The sequence below is a fragment of the Salmo trutta genome, chromosome 21, assembly GCF_901001165.1.
Source record: "Salmo trutta chromosome 21, fSalTru1.1, whole genome shotgun sequence".
Classification (NCBI taxonomy): domain Eukaryota; kingdom Metazoa; phylum Chordata; class Actinopteri; order Salmoniformes; family Salmonidae; genus Salmo; species Salmo trutta.
The window spans coordinates 21,757,664-21,776,883 of record NC_042977.1 but is presented as its reverse complement, the minus strand read 5'-3'; the positions used below and the strand labels follow the sequence as shown (position 1 = coordinate 21,776,883).

The 19,220-nt window shown below is 44.3% G+C and overlaps 1 gene segment (V, D, J or C); it reads right to left on the bottom strand.

The window, feature by feature from the left end:
• Window positions 1-3,886: 3,886 nt before the first annotated feature.
• Window positions 3,887-4,374, bottom strand: LOC115156961 (T cell receptor alpha variable 20-like). The segment is given in 2 exon segments: window positions 3,887-4,137; window positions 4,315-4,374. Coding segments are annotated over 2 exon segments (300 nt in total).
• Between the last annotated feature and the right edge of the window lie 14,846 nt (window positions 4,375-19,220).

Sequence of the window (19,220 nt, the reverse complement as noted above, 5' to 3'; positions counted from 1 at the left end):
GACAGTTTCCAGTCCAGAGCTTCCGGTGACGTACCCCAGTCCGGAGCCTCTAGCGACGTTCCCCAGTCCGGTGAGACCTGTTCCGGCTCCACGTAAGAAGCCTCCAGTGATGATCCATGGTCCGAAGCCTGTAGGGATGATCCATGGCCCAGAGCCTGTAAGGATAATACATGGCAAGAAGCCTGTAGGGATGATCCATGGCCCGGAGCCTGTAGGGATGATCCATGGCCCGGAGCCTGTAGGGATGATCCATGGCACAAAGCCTCCAGTAGTGATCCATGGCGCGGAGCCTGCAGTGATGATCCATGGCATGGAGCCTGCAGCGACGGTCCCCAGTCCGGAGCCTCCAGCGACGTTCCCCAGTCCGGTGAGACCTCTTCCGGCTCCACGTAAGAAGCCTGCAGTGATGATCCATGGTCCGAAGCCTCCAGTGATGATCCATGGTCCGAAGCCTGTAGGGATGATCCATGGCCCGGAGCCTGTAGGGATAATACATGGCAAAATGCCTGTAGGGATGATCCATGGTCCGGAGCCTGTAGGGATGATCCATGGCACAAAGCCTCCAGTGGTGATCCATGGTGCGGAGTCTGCAGTGATGATCCATGGCGCGGAGCCTGCAGTGAGGATCCATGGCATGGAGCCTGCAGCGACGGTCCCCAGTCCGGAACCTCCTGAGACGGCCTGCAGTCCGGAACCTCCAGAGACGGCCCGCAGTCCGGAACCTCCAGAGACGGCCCGCTGTCCGGAACCTCCTGAGACGGCCCGCTGTCCGGAACCTCCTGAGACGGCCCGCTGTCCGGAACCTCCTGAGACGGCCCGCTGTCCGGAACCTCCTGAGACGGCCCGCAGTCCGGAACCTCCTGAGACTGCCCGCAGTCCGGAACCTCCTGAGACGGCCCGCAGTCCGGAACCTCCTGAGACGGCCCACAGTCCGGAACCTCCTGAGACGGCCCGCAGTCCGGAACCTCCAGCGGCGGTCCGCAGTCCGGAGTCTCCAGCGGCGGTCGGCAGTCCAGAACCTCCGGTGAGGATCCACGGTCCGGTGACACAAAGGCGGACGGATCAGCGGGCGGAGCGGGGGTTACACCCCAAAACAGAGCCACCTCCTCTGCTGGAGGATCCGCGGGATGAGAAGGTTCTGCGTACTCCACCAGAGCCGCCATAGGCATTTGTCACCCTCCCTAACCCTCCCTTTGTTTTTTGTTTTTTTGTTTTTGTATTGGTGCATTCGGAGTCCACACCTTTGGGCGGGGGGGGGGGGGGTACTGTCCCGTCCTGACCGTAGAAGCTGTTATTTTCTATGGTAGAGTAGGTCAGGGCGTGACAGGGGGGTGTTCTAGTTTAGTTTTTCTATGTTATGTTCTAGTTTTGTATTTCCATGTTGGGTTTTGTTTGGGATGATCTCCAATTAGAGGCAGATGGTCCTCGTTGTGTCTAATTGGAGATCATACTTAAGTAGGGGTTTTTCCCACCTGGTTTTGTGGGAGATTGTTTTTGAGTTAGTGTATGTTTCACCTCTGCGTCACGGTTTGTTGTTTATTTGTTCTTCAGTTTATGTGTATGTATTGCAAAGTTTCACAGTGAAAATAAAATGTGGAACAACACACGCTGCACTTTGATCCTCTCCTTCCTATGACAGCCGTGACACACACTAAAGAAACTGACTTACAAATGTCTCAGGATTTTGATACTCTGCACTTTAGTTACCTTAAAGGTGATAACATTAATGTGTTGTGAAAGAGGAATTCATTATAAAACACTTCTGCTAGAATCTGTAAGTAAGTCAGATGGTCACAACAAGTCAGGAATCCAGTAACATCTGGTATTGCGAAAAAGATAATGAGAGCCGTATCCTACCAAAGACAAGTACAGCAAGAACAACAGAGATCCACAGCCAATGTCCCATAATAATCATAGGATACAAAGGGCAAGTCAAACTGATGTTACAATATAGAAACTGGTGTGCTCTCTTGAGTCCTGTCTTTGTAGCAGCACAGACCTAGACCATGCAGGACAGCATAGAGCGGATGTCCAAATACTGTAAACCTAGACCATGCAGCACAGAACAGAGGGGATGAGCAAATACTGTAAACAAGTCATTTTAAAGTAGAAAGCAACACTTTCTTCGTAATGTGGCCAACTTGTGGTTGATGCTGGCTTTTCCATTACTCTATACACAATACTGGATATAATGTCGCTTTTTCTAAATTCATCTAAGTAACACTACTAGGCCAACTCTAAAAATTAAACAATGGTCTATTTTCTAATCCATGAGATATTGTAATGGCATATTAATGTCTCTTACATCTACCTTTACACCTGGTTTCAGAGCATTTCGTATTATCCTGTAAGTAAATCCGAACGACTCCATTTAGTATGATATGCTACATTTCATATGCTATGTACTAATTTGTGGATGTCTATCATCCATTTTGAAGAAAATGTTAATAATTACAATTTGTATAATGTGCTACGATTTTGCAAAACGTACAATATGTAACGAATTCCAATTTGTTGTGGCTGATGTTCGTTAGGTGACTTGATGGCTAACACTAACATTAGTTAGCTGGATAACATTAGCTAGACTAGGGGTTAGGGTTAAGAGTTAGGTTAGATTGTTAAGGTTAGGATTAGGCAAGGTTTAGCAAAAAGGGGTAAGGATTTGCTTTAAGTAACTTTCTGTCTTATGTAACCATACCAAACATAACATTTCATGCTAATTTGAGTGTCCAGGATTTACATGTATAATGTTAAGTCTAGTCTATGAGACGAATTTGCAAAACATACAATATGTTATGAATTTGCAAAATGTATGATATGTTACGAATTCCAATTTGCTGTGGCTGATGTTAGCTAGGTGACTAGAGTCCTAATTTGAGAGTCCCGGATTTACATGTACTATGTTAAGTCTAGTCTATGAGACTAGGCTGACATTTAAAGCTGAATTGGAAGAGGTAGCTTTATTGACATAAAAACTATGATTATCATCATCTGCTACCACTAGTCTTGGTAGTATCAGGGAGGTAGTGAGAAGGTTACTGTGTACATTTTAAAGTGGTGCTGTATACTGTACAGACAGGTGTACTGTCATTGTGTAGCTCAGTATGTTTTTGTAAAGGGGTTGTATCTCCTGTTGTCACAGTGGGCTTCAGAGCACAGTAGTACACAGCAGAGTCAGACAGCTGCACCCTCTGGATCGTCAAGGGGACTGATTTGGAGTTGGCATCTAGATCAGCATGAAATCTCTCCTTGAACTCAGTAGCATTGTCCACAGTTCCAAATTTGTGCCGCATAAGTATATACTTGGGGTAGTCGTTTGTTCCCTGTTTGTACCAGAATAGATATGGACTTGAATCATCTGTTTCAAAATGACAGACAAGTGTTATTTGTCCTCCTTCAGTAGCCGTCTCAACTCCTTTTGGCTGTAACACTCTGTCTCCTCTGCATTCTGGAGAGAAATTATATAAGTTGAAAAAAGAAAGGGTGTTTGATGATTTATACCCATTATATCATTGGGAGCATGTAGAGTGAGCAACTTTCTCTATTTTCACAACATAAAGGGATAATAAAAAAAATGGCAGTAAGGAAATCAAAAAATAGTTATCATACCCCAACAAAATGCAGAAAGAATCAGAATTTTCTTCAACCAAGATTCCATGTCTACTGTGAGATGGGTAGGTAAGGAGAAAGGAAACACACAAGTATGTGTCACCACTTCTTTAACTCTGCCTTATGAAGCATTGAGGAGGAGCTTCCACTAGGCTCTCTAAGTCTTACATCACACTATCAAATAGTTTTTGTAATGAGGCTGTATATCCGGTTGTCACAGTGGGCCTCAGAGCACAGTAGTACACAGCAGAGTCAGACAGCTGCAACCTCTGGATCGTTAAGGGGACTGATTGGAGTCTGCATTGAGATGGACATCAAATCTATCCTTGAACTCAGTTGCATTTTTACTTCCAAAAGAAAAACGTCCCAGCATGAACTCTGGGAAGCCCCTTACTTCATGCTTGTACCAGAACAGGTAGAGACCCTTCATATTAACTGCATCAAATTGACAGTCCAGTGTGACTTGTTCTCCCTCAGTAGCGATCACATCTCCTGGTGGCTGAATGACTGAGTCTTCTCCTCTGCATTCTGGAAAATAATGTAATACACATTTGTATTAGGGAGAAAATAATCAAGCAACATATTTGAGTGCATAAAAATGGATGAATTAAATAGTGATAGCATTGTACTGAAAAATATGTTTGAAAAAAGAAAGGGATTCGAGCAAAGGCAGTAAACAAATTACAAAAAAAATTATTATAATACCATAACAACATGCAGCAAGAATCAGTAAATTACTCAGCCAGGGTCCCATGTCTGCTACTGTGAGACCAACGGGAGAATAATAAAAAAACTCTGATGTAGCTATGCCATTATGACACCATGAAATCCTTCTCTCCTCCTCTTTTTGTGCATTGTCAAACATTGAGAATCCTGAGACAAGCACTCTACAGAGAAAGATGTGAAATTCAGCCTGGAATCAAACCCCCCTGGAACTCATCACTATTGCTCCCTTCTTTCTAACGATCTCTTCTCAGGACATACTGAGGAGAGTCCCTAGTTAACTGGATGTACCAGAAGAGATAAGGAGATGGACTACTGGTAGTGTAGTTACAGCTTAGTGTTACCAGTTCTCCTTCAAGGGCAGTAACATGTCCACTCTGCTGGTCAACAGCCTCACCTTTGCAATCTGAAAAAATATATTTTGCCGTTTTATAAAACATAATATGCTAAGGTTCATAGAATGAGAGTGTAGAAAGGTGAAGCACTATTTCTTACCAAAATAGCATGCAGCCAGGATAAGTAAAGTACTCCTAATCCAATGTGCCATTATGATTCAAGTACAGAGGAAGAATAGATTGATACAGACTTTATGTTCCATCCACTGTAGGGGCTTTGCAGTAGGGGAGAAGCTTATTGTATATTCAATTATTTAGTTAAACAGCAAGAGGGATTTATAGTTAAATTTGATATATTTGGAACCATTAAATATCTTGTTTACATAATGTTATCTCCTTTAAAAATTATAATTTGGCAGTTGTTATGGGGTTTGAAGAAATATATTTTCTGTTCAGGCCAAATTGAGGTCATCTGACAAATATAATAAAATCTTATATCCACTGAGGATTTGCAACAAAATCAGAAAGAAAGGCACAGTCCACAGTAGCCTTGTCACAACAGTTTGAAGGAGCGGACCAAGATGTAGCGTTTTCGTAGTTCCACATATTTTATTAAATCAGTGAAACCGAATGCAACCATTAAACATTACAAGTATATACAAAACAACAAACCGTGACGCTGGAGGAACAATAGCCTCACAAAGAACAATCACCCACAAACACCTGTGGGACAAACCTAACTTAAATAGGACCTCCAATTCGAGATGACAACCTGCTGCCTCTAATTGGAGGTCATGCCAAACACCACCAACATAGAAATACAAACCTAGAACCAAAACAGAAATACAAAACCCAGACAAACACCCCCTGTCACACCCTGACCTATTCTACCATAGAAAATAACACTCACTATGGTCAGGACGTGACAGTACCCCCCCCCCCCAAAGGTGCGGACTCCGACCGCTGTCTATGGTGGCGGCTTTGGTTCCGGGCGTGGTAACCCCACTGCCCGCTGATCCCCCTGCTTCTGTATGACTGGGCGAACCATACCATTGGTCCTCGTCGGATTCTTCGGACCACCAACCGTTGCTGATGACTCCAGGCTGCAGATCGCCGCTGATGATTCTGGGCTGCAGACCGCCGCTGATGACTCGGGGCTGCAGGCCGCCGCTGATGACTCGGGGCTGCAGGCCGCCACTGATGACTCGGGGCTGCAGGCCGCCGCTGATGACTCGGGGCTGGGGGGCGTCGCTGGAGGCTCCGGACTGGGAGGCGTCGCTGGAGGCCCTCGGACTGGGAGGCGTCGCTGGATGCTCTGGACTGGGAGGCGTCGCTGGAGGCTCCAGACTGAGGAGCATCGCTGGATGCTCCGGGCTGAGGAACGTCTCTGTAGGTTCCGGACTGGGGACCTTCGCTGCAGGCTCCGTGCCATGGGTCATCACTACTGTGTCCTCATCATGGATCATCACTGGAGGCTCTGTGCCATGGATCATCACTGGAGGCTCTGTGCCATGGATCATCACTGGAGGCTTTGTGCCATGGATCATCCCTACAAGCTCTGGGCCATGGATCATCACTGGAGGCTCCGGGCCATGGATCATCCCTACGGGCTCCGGGCCATGGATCATCACTGGAGGCTCCGGGCTATGGATTATTGCTGGAGACGTCGGACCATTGACCATCGTTAGAGGCTTCCTTCGGGGCGCTGGAACTGGTCTCACCGGACTGGGGAGACGTACTTCGGACCGCATGCTCACAGCAGGCACCGGCCTTACCGGGCTATGGTGGCGCACTGGAGGTCTGCTACTTGGGGCTGGCATAGGAGGCGCCAGGCTAGTCACACACACCTTCAGGCTAGTGCGGGGAGCAGGAACAGGACGTACTGGGCTCTGGTGATGCACTGGAGGTAGAGTGCGCGGAGCAGGCACAGGGTACACTGGGTCTTGGAGGCACACTGGAGGTGTGTAGCGCACGGCCTGCACAACCCGCCCTGGCTGGATACTCAACTCCGCTCGATCACTGCGGGGTGCAGGCACAGTTCGCACTGGACTTTGTATGCGCCCTGACGACACAGTGCGCATCACCGCACAATACGGGTTCTGCTCCATCACTTGCTCCTCATAGTAAGCCCAGGAAGTTGTCTCAGGACTCCATCCTGACTCTGCCCAACTCCCCTTGTGCCCCCCCCTAAACATTTTTTTGGGGCTGCCTCTCAGTCTTGTCTTTAGGTGCATTTAGAGCCTCCTCTCGTCACCGCTCTGCTCTTGCTGCCTCCACTTCTTCCCATGGACGGCGATTCAATCCCTTCTCGATCTCCTCCCATGTCCAGGATCCCTTGCCGTCCAATATCTGCTCCCATGTCCATTCCTCCTGCTGCTCCCTCTTACGTTGCTTGGTCCTTCTTTGATGGGTGATTCTGTCACAACAGTTTGAAGGAGCGGACCAAGATGCAGTGTTTTCGTAGTTACACATGTTTTATTAAATCAATGAAACCGAATGCCACCGTAAAACATTACAGGTATATACAAAACAACAAACCGTGACTCTGGAGGAACAATAACCTCACGAAGAACAATCACCCACAAACACCTGTGGGACAAACCTAACTTAAATAGGACCTCCAATTAGAGACAACGACAACCTGCTGCCTCTAATTGGAGGTCATGCCAAACACCACCAACAGAAATGCAAACCTAGAACCAAAACATAGACATACAAAACCCAGACAAACACCCCCTGTCACGCCCTGACCTATCTACCATAGAAAATAACCCTCACTATGGTCAGGATGTGACAAGCCTATGGATCAGTCCAACGTAGACCTGGGCTATGCTGCCCAATGCCACAAATAGTTATCCTTAATATGCATTAATACCCTCTACAGTCTAAGCTCTGTCTTATCTGAGGGAGGGGGGTTGTACTAAGCGACGTGGAATTGTTTTTAGAAAGTCATAGAAAGCTATATTTAGCTATTTGATTTTGAATATTAAGACCCCTTGAAGTATTATAAAAGTATAAGACACAAACATTTTGATGAAATGTTTTCTTTGGTCTTGCTGCAATTGGCCCATACAAATTCATTGAATAACAGATTCACTACATGGAACATAATATACAGTAGTCCGTCAACTAAATCAAAAGGACGTTTTTCTGAAGTGTCTGTCCGATATCTGAGAGAAATACGAAAGATCTGGAAACACTTTGTTGTTTTTTACATGTGTTTTTTGGCACTAAAAAGTCTCCATATATACTTCTATTTATTTTTTCAACTGGTACCGTGGGACCATCAGACGAGTCTTGAGGCCTGTGGGCATCCTAGACCAAAACAACTGACATATACGTTTTCGTGAGTCTCACATTAATTTATGAGTTCTCACCTTTCTACGGAGGGGTTATATTAGTGTGTTGCCCAAACTGTTCTGATGCTACAGACAGAAGTCGGCAGAGTCATCTTTCCATAAAGGGGTCATAGTAGTTTGTAGGCCGTTCGGACGCAACAGATGATTTCGTGAGAAGAACGATTATTGGGATGTCTCATGGTCTGACAAACATCATTCTAGCTCTGTCACCTTTCACTGCAGACACATCCAATGCACCACAGATGCATCTAATGGGAAAAAAAACAGATATCACTATCTTAAACTGACAGATTTTTATGGGGATTTCTTTATTATGCTCATTAGATTTCCGTGGGGGCACCGACATCAAATATATATAGATTTGTAAAACAGTAGTCAAGTCAACTGATGATTGGATTTATTATTGAAACCAATGACTGACCCTGGATGCAACCATGATCCTAATCCCTGTCCCACCAGATACTGACTGGTTTTCTGATCCTACTTTCTTATTAAGGTATCTTTGACCGACAGATATATATCTGTATTCCCAGTCATGTGAAATACATAGATTAGGGCCTTGTGAATGTATTTCAACTGACTGATTTCCTTATATGAACTGGAAAAAGCTTTGAAATTGTTGTATGATGTGTTTAAGCTTTTGTTTAATGTGTAAAATCATTGCAAATTGTGAATACAAGAAGCACAAAAATAACATGCAATTGTGACAAGAAAGGGTTAAAACATAATAAATATATATTCTGTTTGGTGGGGGAATTTATTCTACAACACAGACACCTGTAGTGTTCACATGCTGCATGCATCATTTAAAAGAATAGGAGCAAATTGATGATACTTTACTGACACCTATGGACTCTCACCAGTAACTTACCCTTGAAAATACAAGCATTCTCAAGTTTTCACCTTGTTGGGCAGAGTGTTGAACACTAGATGTAACTATTGTATCATTATTAGAAATAGATTTGCTTTTCAGTGTTGAGAGATAAAATACTAGTTCTCCTGACTGGCATTGGAAGTGACTAGAGTCTTCAGAGGTGTAAGGATAATTAGGAGTATGAAACTAGGGTATTTGATGCAGTGCTTCTCCATTCATGTTATACTTCAATATGAAGAAAACAGTTTGAAATTAATAACTGATCTTGACATGTAGTTAGGGTTAGAGTTAGGGGTAGAATAGAGGGGTTTAGTGTTTAGGACATCTTCATTCTACTGCCTGTTGATAACTTTCTCCCCGTAATCAGATGTTCTAGGTTTTTGTACAGTGTCTCTGGTTTTCCTGTCACTTTGTGTCTCAGAGCACAGTAGTACATAGCAGAGTATGTTACTTCAGCAGAGAAGATCTCCAGATTCACATGTTTGGCCTTTTAGTCACAATTTAGAGTGGACCCTAGTGTAATATCCACATACTCCATAACCAGTAACTGTGGTGCAGATTTGGGATATTGTTGATACCATAGAAGAGTGTTACCAGAAGAGGTGTAGTTACAAGAGAGAGTAAATTGATTGCCCCCCATCTATCTTCAGAGTTCGTTCTGTTAGGTGACCTAAACTGGGATATGCTTAACACCCCAGCAGTCCTACAATCTAAGCTATATGCCCTCAATCTCACACAAATTGTCAAGGAAACCACCAGGTACAATCCTAAATCCGTAAACATGGGCACCCTCATAGATAATATCCTGACCAACTTGCCCTCCATATACACCTCTGCTGTTTTCAATCAGGATCTCAGCGATCACTGCCTCATTGCCTGCATCCGCTATGGTCTGCGGTCAAACGAACACACATCATTGTCAAACGCTCCCTAAAACACTTCTGCGAGCAGGCCTTTACAATCGACCTGACCCAGGTATCCTGGAAGGATATTGACCTCATCCCGTCAGTGGAGGATGCCTGGTCGTTCTTTAAAAGTAATTTCCTCACCATCTTAAATAAGAATGCCCCTTTCAAAAAAATGTAGAACTAAGAACAGATATAGCCCTTGGTTCACTCCAGACCTGACTGCCCTTGACCAGCACAAAAATATCCTGTGGCGGACTACAATAGCATTGAATAGTCCCCGCGATATGCAACTGTTCAGGGAAGTCATAAACCAATACACACAGTCAGTCAGGAAAGCAAAGGCTAGCTTTTTCAAACAGAAAATTGCATCCTGTAGCTCTAACTCCAAAAAGTTTTGAGACACTGTAATGTCCATGGAGAACAAGAGCACCTCCTCCCAGCAGCTCACTACACTGAGGCTAGGAGACATGGTCACCACCAATAAATCCATGATAATCGAAAATTTCAATAAGCATTTCTCTACTGCTGGCCATGATTTCCTCCTGGCTACCCCAACCCCGGCCAACAGCTCCGCACCCCTCGCAGCTACTTGCCCGAGCCGCCCCAGCTTCTCCTTCACCCAAATCCAGATCGCAGATGTTCTGAAAGAGCTTCAAAACCTGGACCCGTACAAATCAGCTGGGCTAGACAATCAGGACCCTCTCTTTCTAAAATGATCTGCCGCCATTGTTGCAACCCCTATTACCAGTTTGTTCAACCTCTCTTTCATTTAGTCGGAGATCCCTAAAGATTGGAAAGCTGCCGCGGTCATCCCCCTCTTCAAAGGGGGTGACACTCTAGACCCAAACTGTTACAGACCTATATCCACCCTGCCCTGCCTTTCTAAAGTATTTGAAAGCCAAGTTAATAAACAGATCACTGACCATTTCGAATCCCACCGTACCTTCTCCGCTGTTAAATCCAGTTTCAGAGCTGGTCACTGGTGCACCTCAGCCACGCTCAAGGTACTAAACGATATTATAACCGCCATCGATAAAAGACAGTACTGTGCAGCCGTCTTCATCGACCTGGCCAAGGCTTTCGACTCTGTCAATCACCGTATTCTTATTGGCAGACTCAATAGCCTTGGTTTCTCAAATGACTGCCTCGCTTGGTTCACCAAATACTTCGCAGACACAGTTCAGTGTGTAAAATCGGAGGGCCTGTTGTCCGGACCTCTGGCAGTCGCTATGGGGGTACCACAGGGTTCAATTATCGGGCCGACTCTTTTCTCTGTATATATCAACAATGTCGCTCTTGCTGCGGGTGATTCCCTGATCCACCTCTACGCAGAGGACACCATGCTATATACATCTGGCCCTTCTTTGGACACTGTGTTAACCTCTTCGCTATAGGGGGCAGTATTTTCACGGCCGGATGAAAAACGTACCCAGATTAAACGGCCTACTTCTCGGGCCCAGAGTCAAATAATTGCATATTATTAGTAGATTTGGATAGAAAACACTCTGAAGTTTCTAAGACTGTTTGAATGGTGTCTGTGAGTATAACATAACTCATATGGCAGGCAACAACCTGAGGAAATTCCAAGCAGGAAGTGGCCTGTCTGAGAATTTGTAGTTCTTCTTTTGATTCTCTATCGAAACTACAGTATCTGTGGAGTTACATAGCACATTCTAAGGCTCTCTAAAGCCTTCAGAAAGCGGATTGAGGTGTCTCCTGTCTCTGGGCAGAGTATAGTAGCTCAGTTTCTCAGTGGTCTGCCTGGTGACAAAGAGATTGGATATGCGTGTTCCCGCGAGCACGCTGTTTTTTCTTTTTCTCCTTGAATGAATACACTATTGTCCGGTTGGAATATTATCGCTATTTTATGAGAAAAATACCATAAAAAATTGATTTTAAACAGCGTTTGACATGCTTCTAAGTACGGTTGTCACGTCCTGACCAGTATAGAGGATATTTTGTTATTTTAGTTTGGTCAGGACGTGGCAGAGGGTAGTTTATTTATGTATTACGGGGTTTTTGGTCACTGGTCTATGTTTGTATTTCTATGTGTATATTCTAGGGTAGTTTTTCTATGTGTAGGTTGGGTGCTGGACTCTCAATTGGAGGCAGGTGTTTCTAGTTGCCTCTGATTGGGAGTCCTATAAATAGGTGTGTGTTTTGTTTGTCACTTGTGGGTAGTTGTTTGAGAGCACTGCTTTTGTTGAGCCTGCTTCTCTGTTCCTGTCGTTAGTTTGTTTATTGTTTTCCTGTGGATGCTTTGCTCGTATATATTAAAAAGATGAGTATCCACATTCCGTCTGCAGTTTGGTCCATTCAACACGACAGCCGTGACAACGGTAATGGAACATTTTTTAAAAATTTGTCTCGAATTGCGCTCGCGCGTTACCCTTTGGATAGTGACCTGAACGCACAAACAAAACGGAGGTATTTGGACATAACTATGGATTATTTAGATCAAAAACAACATTTCTTGTGGAAGTAGCAGTCCTGGGAGTGCATTCTGATGAAGATCAGCACAGGTAATACAATTTTTCTAATACTAATTCTGAGTTTAGTGTGCCCCGAAGTTGGCGGGTGTCAAAATAGCTCGCCGTGATGGCTGAGCTATGTACTCAGAATTTTGCAAAATGTGCTTTTGCCGAAAAGCTATTTTAAAATCTGACATAGCGATTGCATAAAGGAGTTCTGTATCTATAATTCTTAAAATAATTGTTATGTATTTTGTCAACGTTTATGATGAGTAAATTAGTAAATTTACCGGACGTTTTCGGTGGGAATACATTTTCTGAACGTCACGCGCCAATGTAAAAAGCTGTTTTTTGATATAAATATGAACTTCATTGTTTTGTTTTTGCATGTTTTGTATAACATAATGTCCTAGGAGTGTCATCTGATGAAGATCATCAAAGGTTAGTGCTTCATTTAGTTGTGTTTTGGGTTTTTGTAACATACTGTATATGCTTGCTTAGAAAATGGCTGTGTGATTATTTTTGGCTATGTACTCTCCTAACATAATCTAATGTTTTGCTTTCGCTGTAAAGCCTTCCGCTAGCGGAACCCCTAGATGTAAGAAGTTATCTAACCTCCAAACGAGCTTCAATGCCATACAACACTCCTTCTGTGGCCTCCAACTGCTCTTAAACGCTAGCAAAACCAAATGCATGCTTTTCAACCGTTCGCTGCCCACACCCGCCCGACCGACTAGCATCACTACTCTGGATGGTTCTTACCTAGAATACGTGGACAACTACAAATACCTAGGTGTCTGGCTAGACTGTAAACTCTCCTTCCAGACTCATATCAAACATCTCCAATCCAAAATCAAATCTAGAATTGGCTTTCTATTTCGCAACAAAGCCTCCTTCACTCACGCCACCAAACTTACCCTAGTAAAACTGACTATCCTACCGATCCTCGACATCGGGGATGTCATCTACAAAATAGCTTCCAATACCTCTACTCAGCAAATTGGATGCAGTCTATCACAGTGCCATGCGTTTTGTTACCAAAGCGCCTTATACCACCCACCACTGCAACCTGCATGCTCTTGTTGGCTGGCCCTCGCTACATATTCGTCGCCAGACCCAATGGCTCCAGGTCATCTACAAGTCTATGCTAGGTAAAGCTCCGCCCTTATCTCAGCTCACTGGTCACGATAACAACACCCACCCATAGCACGCGCTCCAGTAGGTATATCTCACTGGTCATCCCCAAAGCCAACACCTCCTTTGGCCGCCTTTCCTTCCAGTTCTCTGCTGCCAGTGACTGGAACGAATTGCAAAAATCGCTGGAGCCTTACATTTCCCTCACTAACTTTAAACATCAGCTATCTGAGCAGCTAACCGATCGCTGCAGCTATACATTGTCCATCTGTAAATAGCCCACCCAATCTACCTACCTCATCCAAATCAAAATCAAATGTATTTATATAGCCCTTCGAACATCAGCTGATATCTCAAAGTGCTGTACAGAAACCCAGCCTAAAACCCCAAACAGCAAGCAATGCATGTGAAAGAAGCACGGTGGCTAGGAAAAACTCCCTAGGAAAAACTCCCTAGAAAGGCCAAAACCTAGGAAGAAACCTAGAGAGGAACCAGGCTATGAGGGGTGGCCAGTCCTCTTCTGGCTGTGCCGGGTGGATATTATAACAGAACATGGTCAAGATGTTAAAATGTTCATAAATGACCAGCATGGTCAAATAATAATAATCATAGTAGTTGTCGAGGGTGCAACAAGTCAGCAACTCAAGAGTAAGTGTCAGTTGGCTTTTTCATAGCCGATCTTTGAGAGTATCTCTACCGCTCCTGCTGTCTCTAGAGAGTTGAGAACAGCAGGTCAGGGACAGGTAGCACGTCCGGTGAACAGGTCAGGGTTCCATAGCCGCAGGCAGAACTGGAGCAGCAGCACGGCCAGGTGGACTGGGGACAGCAAGGAGTCATCATGCCAGGTAGTCCTGAGGCATGGTCCTAGGGCTCAGGTCCTCCGAAAGAGAGAAAGAGAGAATTAGAGAGCATATTTAAATTCACACAGGACACCGGATAAGACAAGAGAAATACTCCAGATGTAACAGACTGACCCTAGCCCCCCGACACAAACTACTGCAGCATAAATACTGGAGGCTGAGACAGGAGGGATGAGAAGACACTGTGGCCCCATCCGATGATACCCCCGGACAGGGCCAAACAGGCAGGATATAACCCCATCCACTTTGCCCAAGGACAGCCCTCACACTACTAGAGGGATGTCTCCAACCACCAACTTACCGTCCTAAGACAAGGCGGAGTATAGCCCACAAAGATCTCCGCTACGGCACAACCCAAGGGGGGGGGGCGCCAACCCAGACAGGAAGACCACGTCAGTGACTCAACCCACTCAAGTGACGCACCCCTCCCATGGACGGCATGGAAGACCACCAGTAAGCCAGTGACTCAGCCCCTGTAAAAGGGTTAGAGGCAGAGAATCCCAGTGGAGAGAGGGGAACCGGCAAGGCAGAGACAGCAAGGGCGGTTCGTTGCTCCAGCCTTTCCGTTCACCTTCACACTCCTGGGCCAGACTATACTTAATCATAGGACCTACTGAAGAGAAGTCTTCAGTAAAGACTTAAAGGTTGAGACTGAGTCTGCGTCTCTCACATGGGTAGGCAGACCATTCCATAAAATGGAACTCTATAGGAGAAAGCCCTACCTCCAGCCGTTTCCTTAGAAATTCTAGGGACAATTAGGAGGCCTGCGTCTTGTGACCGTAGCGTACGTGTAGGTATGTACGGCAGAACCAAATCGGAAAGATGGGCAGGAGCAAGCCCATGTAATGCTTTGTAGGTTAGCAGTAAAACCTTGAAATCAGCCCTTGCCTTAACAGGAAGCCAGTGTAGGGAGGCTAGCACTGGAGTAATATGATCACATTTTTTGGTTCTAGTCAGGATTCTAGCAGCCGTATTTAGCACTAACTGAAGTTTGTTTAGTGTTTTATCCGGGTAGCCGGAAAGTAGCCTAGAAGTAACAAAAGCATGGATTAATTTTTCTGCATCATTTTTGGACAGAAAGTTTCTGATTTTTGCAATGTTACGTAGATGGAAAAAAGCTGTCCTTGAAACAGTCTTGATATGTTCTTCAAAAGAGAGATCAGGGTCCAGAGTAACGCCGAGGTCCTTCACAGTTTTATTTGAGACGACTGTACAACCATCCAGGTTAATTGTCAGATTCAACAGAAGATCTCATCCCCATATTGTTTTTATTTACTTTGCTGCTCTTTTGCACAACAGTATCACTACTTAAATACCATCATCTGCTCATCATCAATTGCTCATCTGTCACTCCAGTTTTAACCTGTTGAGGACAGACGTTCCGCTAGCGGAACCCCGTTCCGCCTGCGGAACCCCTAGCCAACAGCCAATGGCATCGCACGGCGCGAAATACAAAACCAAATACAATTTTCTCAAACAGTCAACTATTTTACAACATTTTAAAGATAAGACTCTCTTTAATCTAACCACATTGTCCGATTTCAAAAAGGCTTTACAGCGAAAACAAAACATTAGATTATGTTAGGAGAGTACATAGACACAAATAATCACACAGCCATTTTCCAAGCAAGCATACAGTGGGGGGAAAAAGTATTTTATCCCCTGCTAAATGCAGCACTAACCTTTGATCTTCATCAGATGACACTCCTAGGACATTGTTAAACAATACATGCATGTTTTGTTCAATCAAGTTCATATTTATATAAAAAACAGCTTTTTACATTAGCATGTGATGTTCAGAACTAGCATACCCACCGAAAACTTCTGGTGAATTTACTAAATTACTCATGATAAACGTTCACAAAATACATAACAGATATTTTAAGAATTATAGATACAGAACTCCTTTATGCAATCGCAGTGTCAGATTTTAAAATAGCTTTTCGGCGAAAGCACATTTTGCAATATTCTGAGTACATAGCTCGGCCATCACGGCTAGCTATTTTGACACCAACCAAGTTTGGGACTCACTAAACTCAGAACTACTATTAGAAAAATTGGATTACCTTTTCTGTTCTTCGTCAGAATGCACTCCCAGGACTTCTACTTCAACAACAAATGTTGTTTTGGTTCCAAATAATCCATAGTTATATTCAAATAGCTCCGTTTTGTTCGTGCGTTCAGGTCACTATCCGAAGGGTGACAAACACTTTCAAAATATTCCATTACCGTACTTAGAAGCATGTCAAACGCTGTTTAAAATATATTTTTATGCTATTTTTCTCGTAAAATAGCGATAATATTCCAACCGGGCAACGTTGTATTCATTCAAAGGCTGAAAGAAAAAAATGGAGTAGTCTCGGAAATGCGCATCTCAGTCTCACTGTCCCCAGGCTGACCACTTACAAATTCTGCTGCTGTTCTTTGCCCAGAGACAGCAGACACCCCATTCCACTTTCTGGCGGCTTTAGAGAGCCAATGGAAGCCTTAAAAAATGTCAGGTTACAGCACAGATGCTGTATTTTCGATACAGATGACAACAGAAGGACAACAAATTGTCAGACAGGGCACTTACTGTATGGAATCTTCTCAGGTTTTGGCCTGCCATATGAGTTCTGTTATACTCACAGACACTATTCAAACAGTTTTAGAAATTTTAGAGTGTTTTCTATCCAAATCTACTAATTATATGCATATTCTAGTTTCTGGGCAGGAGTAGGAACCAGATTAAATCGGGTATGTTTGTTATCCGGCAGTGAAAATACTGCCCCCTATCCCAAAGAAGTTAATCTGCTAAATTTTAATTACTTTGCTACTATGGCCTATTTATTGCCATACCTCAATCCATTTGCACACACTGTTTATAGACTTTCTTTTTTTCTATTGTGTTGACTGTACGCTTGTTTATTCCATGTAACTCTGTGTTGTTTCTGTCGCACTGCTTTGCTTTATCTTGGCCAGGTCGCAGTTGTAAATGAGAACTTGTTCTCAACTGGCTTACCTGGTTAAATAAAGGTGAAATAAAAATAAATTTAAAAAATGTCAGCTCACTGGTAACGATAACAACACCCACCCGTAGCATGCGCTCTAGCAGGTATATTTTACTGGCCATCCCCAAAGCCAACACGTCCTTTGGCCGCCTTTCCTTCCAGTTCTCTGCTGCCAATGACTGGAACGAATTACAAAAATCTCTGAATCTGGAGACTTGTATTTTCCTCACTAACTTTAAACATCAGCTAACCGATCGCTGCAGCTGTACATAGTCCATCTGTAAATAGCCCACCCAATCTACCTACCTCATCCCCATATTGTTTTTATTTACTTTTCTGCTCTTTTGCACACCAGTATTTCTACTTGCACATCATCATCTGCTCATCTACAGTGAGGGGAAAAAAGTATTTGATCCCCTGCTGATTTTGTACGTTTGCCCACTAACAAAGAAATGATCAGTCTATAATTTTAATGGTAGGTTTATTTGAACAGTGAGAGACAGAATAACAACAACAAAAATCCAGAAAAACGCATGTCAAAAATGTTATGAATTGATTTGCATTTTAATGAGGGAAATAAGTATTTGACCCCTCTGCAAAAGATGACTTAGTACTTGGTGGCAAAACCCTTGTTGACAATCACAGAGGTCAGACGTTTCTTGTAGTAGGCCACCAGGTTTGCACACATCTCAGGAGGGATTTTGACCCACTCCTCTTTGCAGATCTTCTCCAAGTCATTAAGGTTTTGAGGCTGACGTTTGGCAACTCGAACCATCAGCTCCCTCCACAGATTTTCTATGGGATTAAGGTCTGGAGACTGGCTAGGCCACTCCAGGACCTTTAATGTGCTTCTTCTTGAGCCACTCCTTTGTTGCCTTGGCCGTGTGTTTTGGGTCATTGTCATGCTGGAATACCCATCCACGACCCATTTTCAATGCCCTGGCTGAGGGAAGGAGGTTCTCACCCAAGATTTGACAAGACATGGCCCCGCCCATCGTCCCTTTGATGCGGTGAAGTTGTCCTGTCCCCTTAGCAGAAAAACACCCCCAAAGCATAATGTTTCCACCTCCATGTTTGACGGTGGGGATGGTGTTCTTGGGGTCATAGGCAGCATTCCTCCTCCTCCAAACACGGCGAGTTGAGTTGATGCCAAAGAGCTCCATTTTGGTCTCATCTGACCACAACACTTTCACCCAGTTGTCCACTGAATCATTCAGATGTTCATTGGCAAACTTCAGACGGGCATGTATATGTGCTGTCTTGAGCGGTGGGACCTTGCGGTTGCTGCAGGATTTCAGTCCTTCATGGCGTAGTGTGTTACCAATTGTTTTCTTGGTGACTATGGTCCCAGCTGCCTTGAGATCATTGACAAGATCCTCCCGTGTAGTTCTGGGCTGATTCCTCACCGTTCTCATGATCATTGCAACTCCACGAGGTGAGATCTTGCATGGAGCCCCAGGTCGAGGGAGAGTGACAGTTCTTTTGTGTCTTCCATTTGCGAATAAACTGTTGTCACCTTCTCACCAAGCTGCTTGGCGATGGTCTTATAGCCCATTCCAGCCTTGTGTAGGTCTACAATCTTGTCCCTGACATCCTTGGAGAGCTCTTTGAGTTTGGCCATGGTGGAGAGTTTGGAATCTGATTGATTGCTTCTGTGGACAGGTGTCTTTTTTACAGGTAACAAGCTGAGATTAGGAGCACTCCCTTTAAGAGTGTGCTCCTAATCTCAGCTCGTTACCTGTATAAAAGACACCTGGGAGCCAGAAATCTTTCTGATTTAAAAAATACTTATTTGTTACTTACTTACTTATTACTTATTTCCCTCCTTAAAATGCAAATCAATTTATAACATTTTTGACATGTGTTTTTCTGGATTGTTGTTATTCTGTCTCTCACTGTTCAAATAAACCTACCATTAAAATTATAGACTGATTCCTTTGTCAGTGGGCAAACGTAA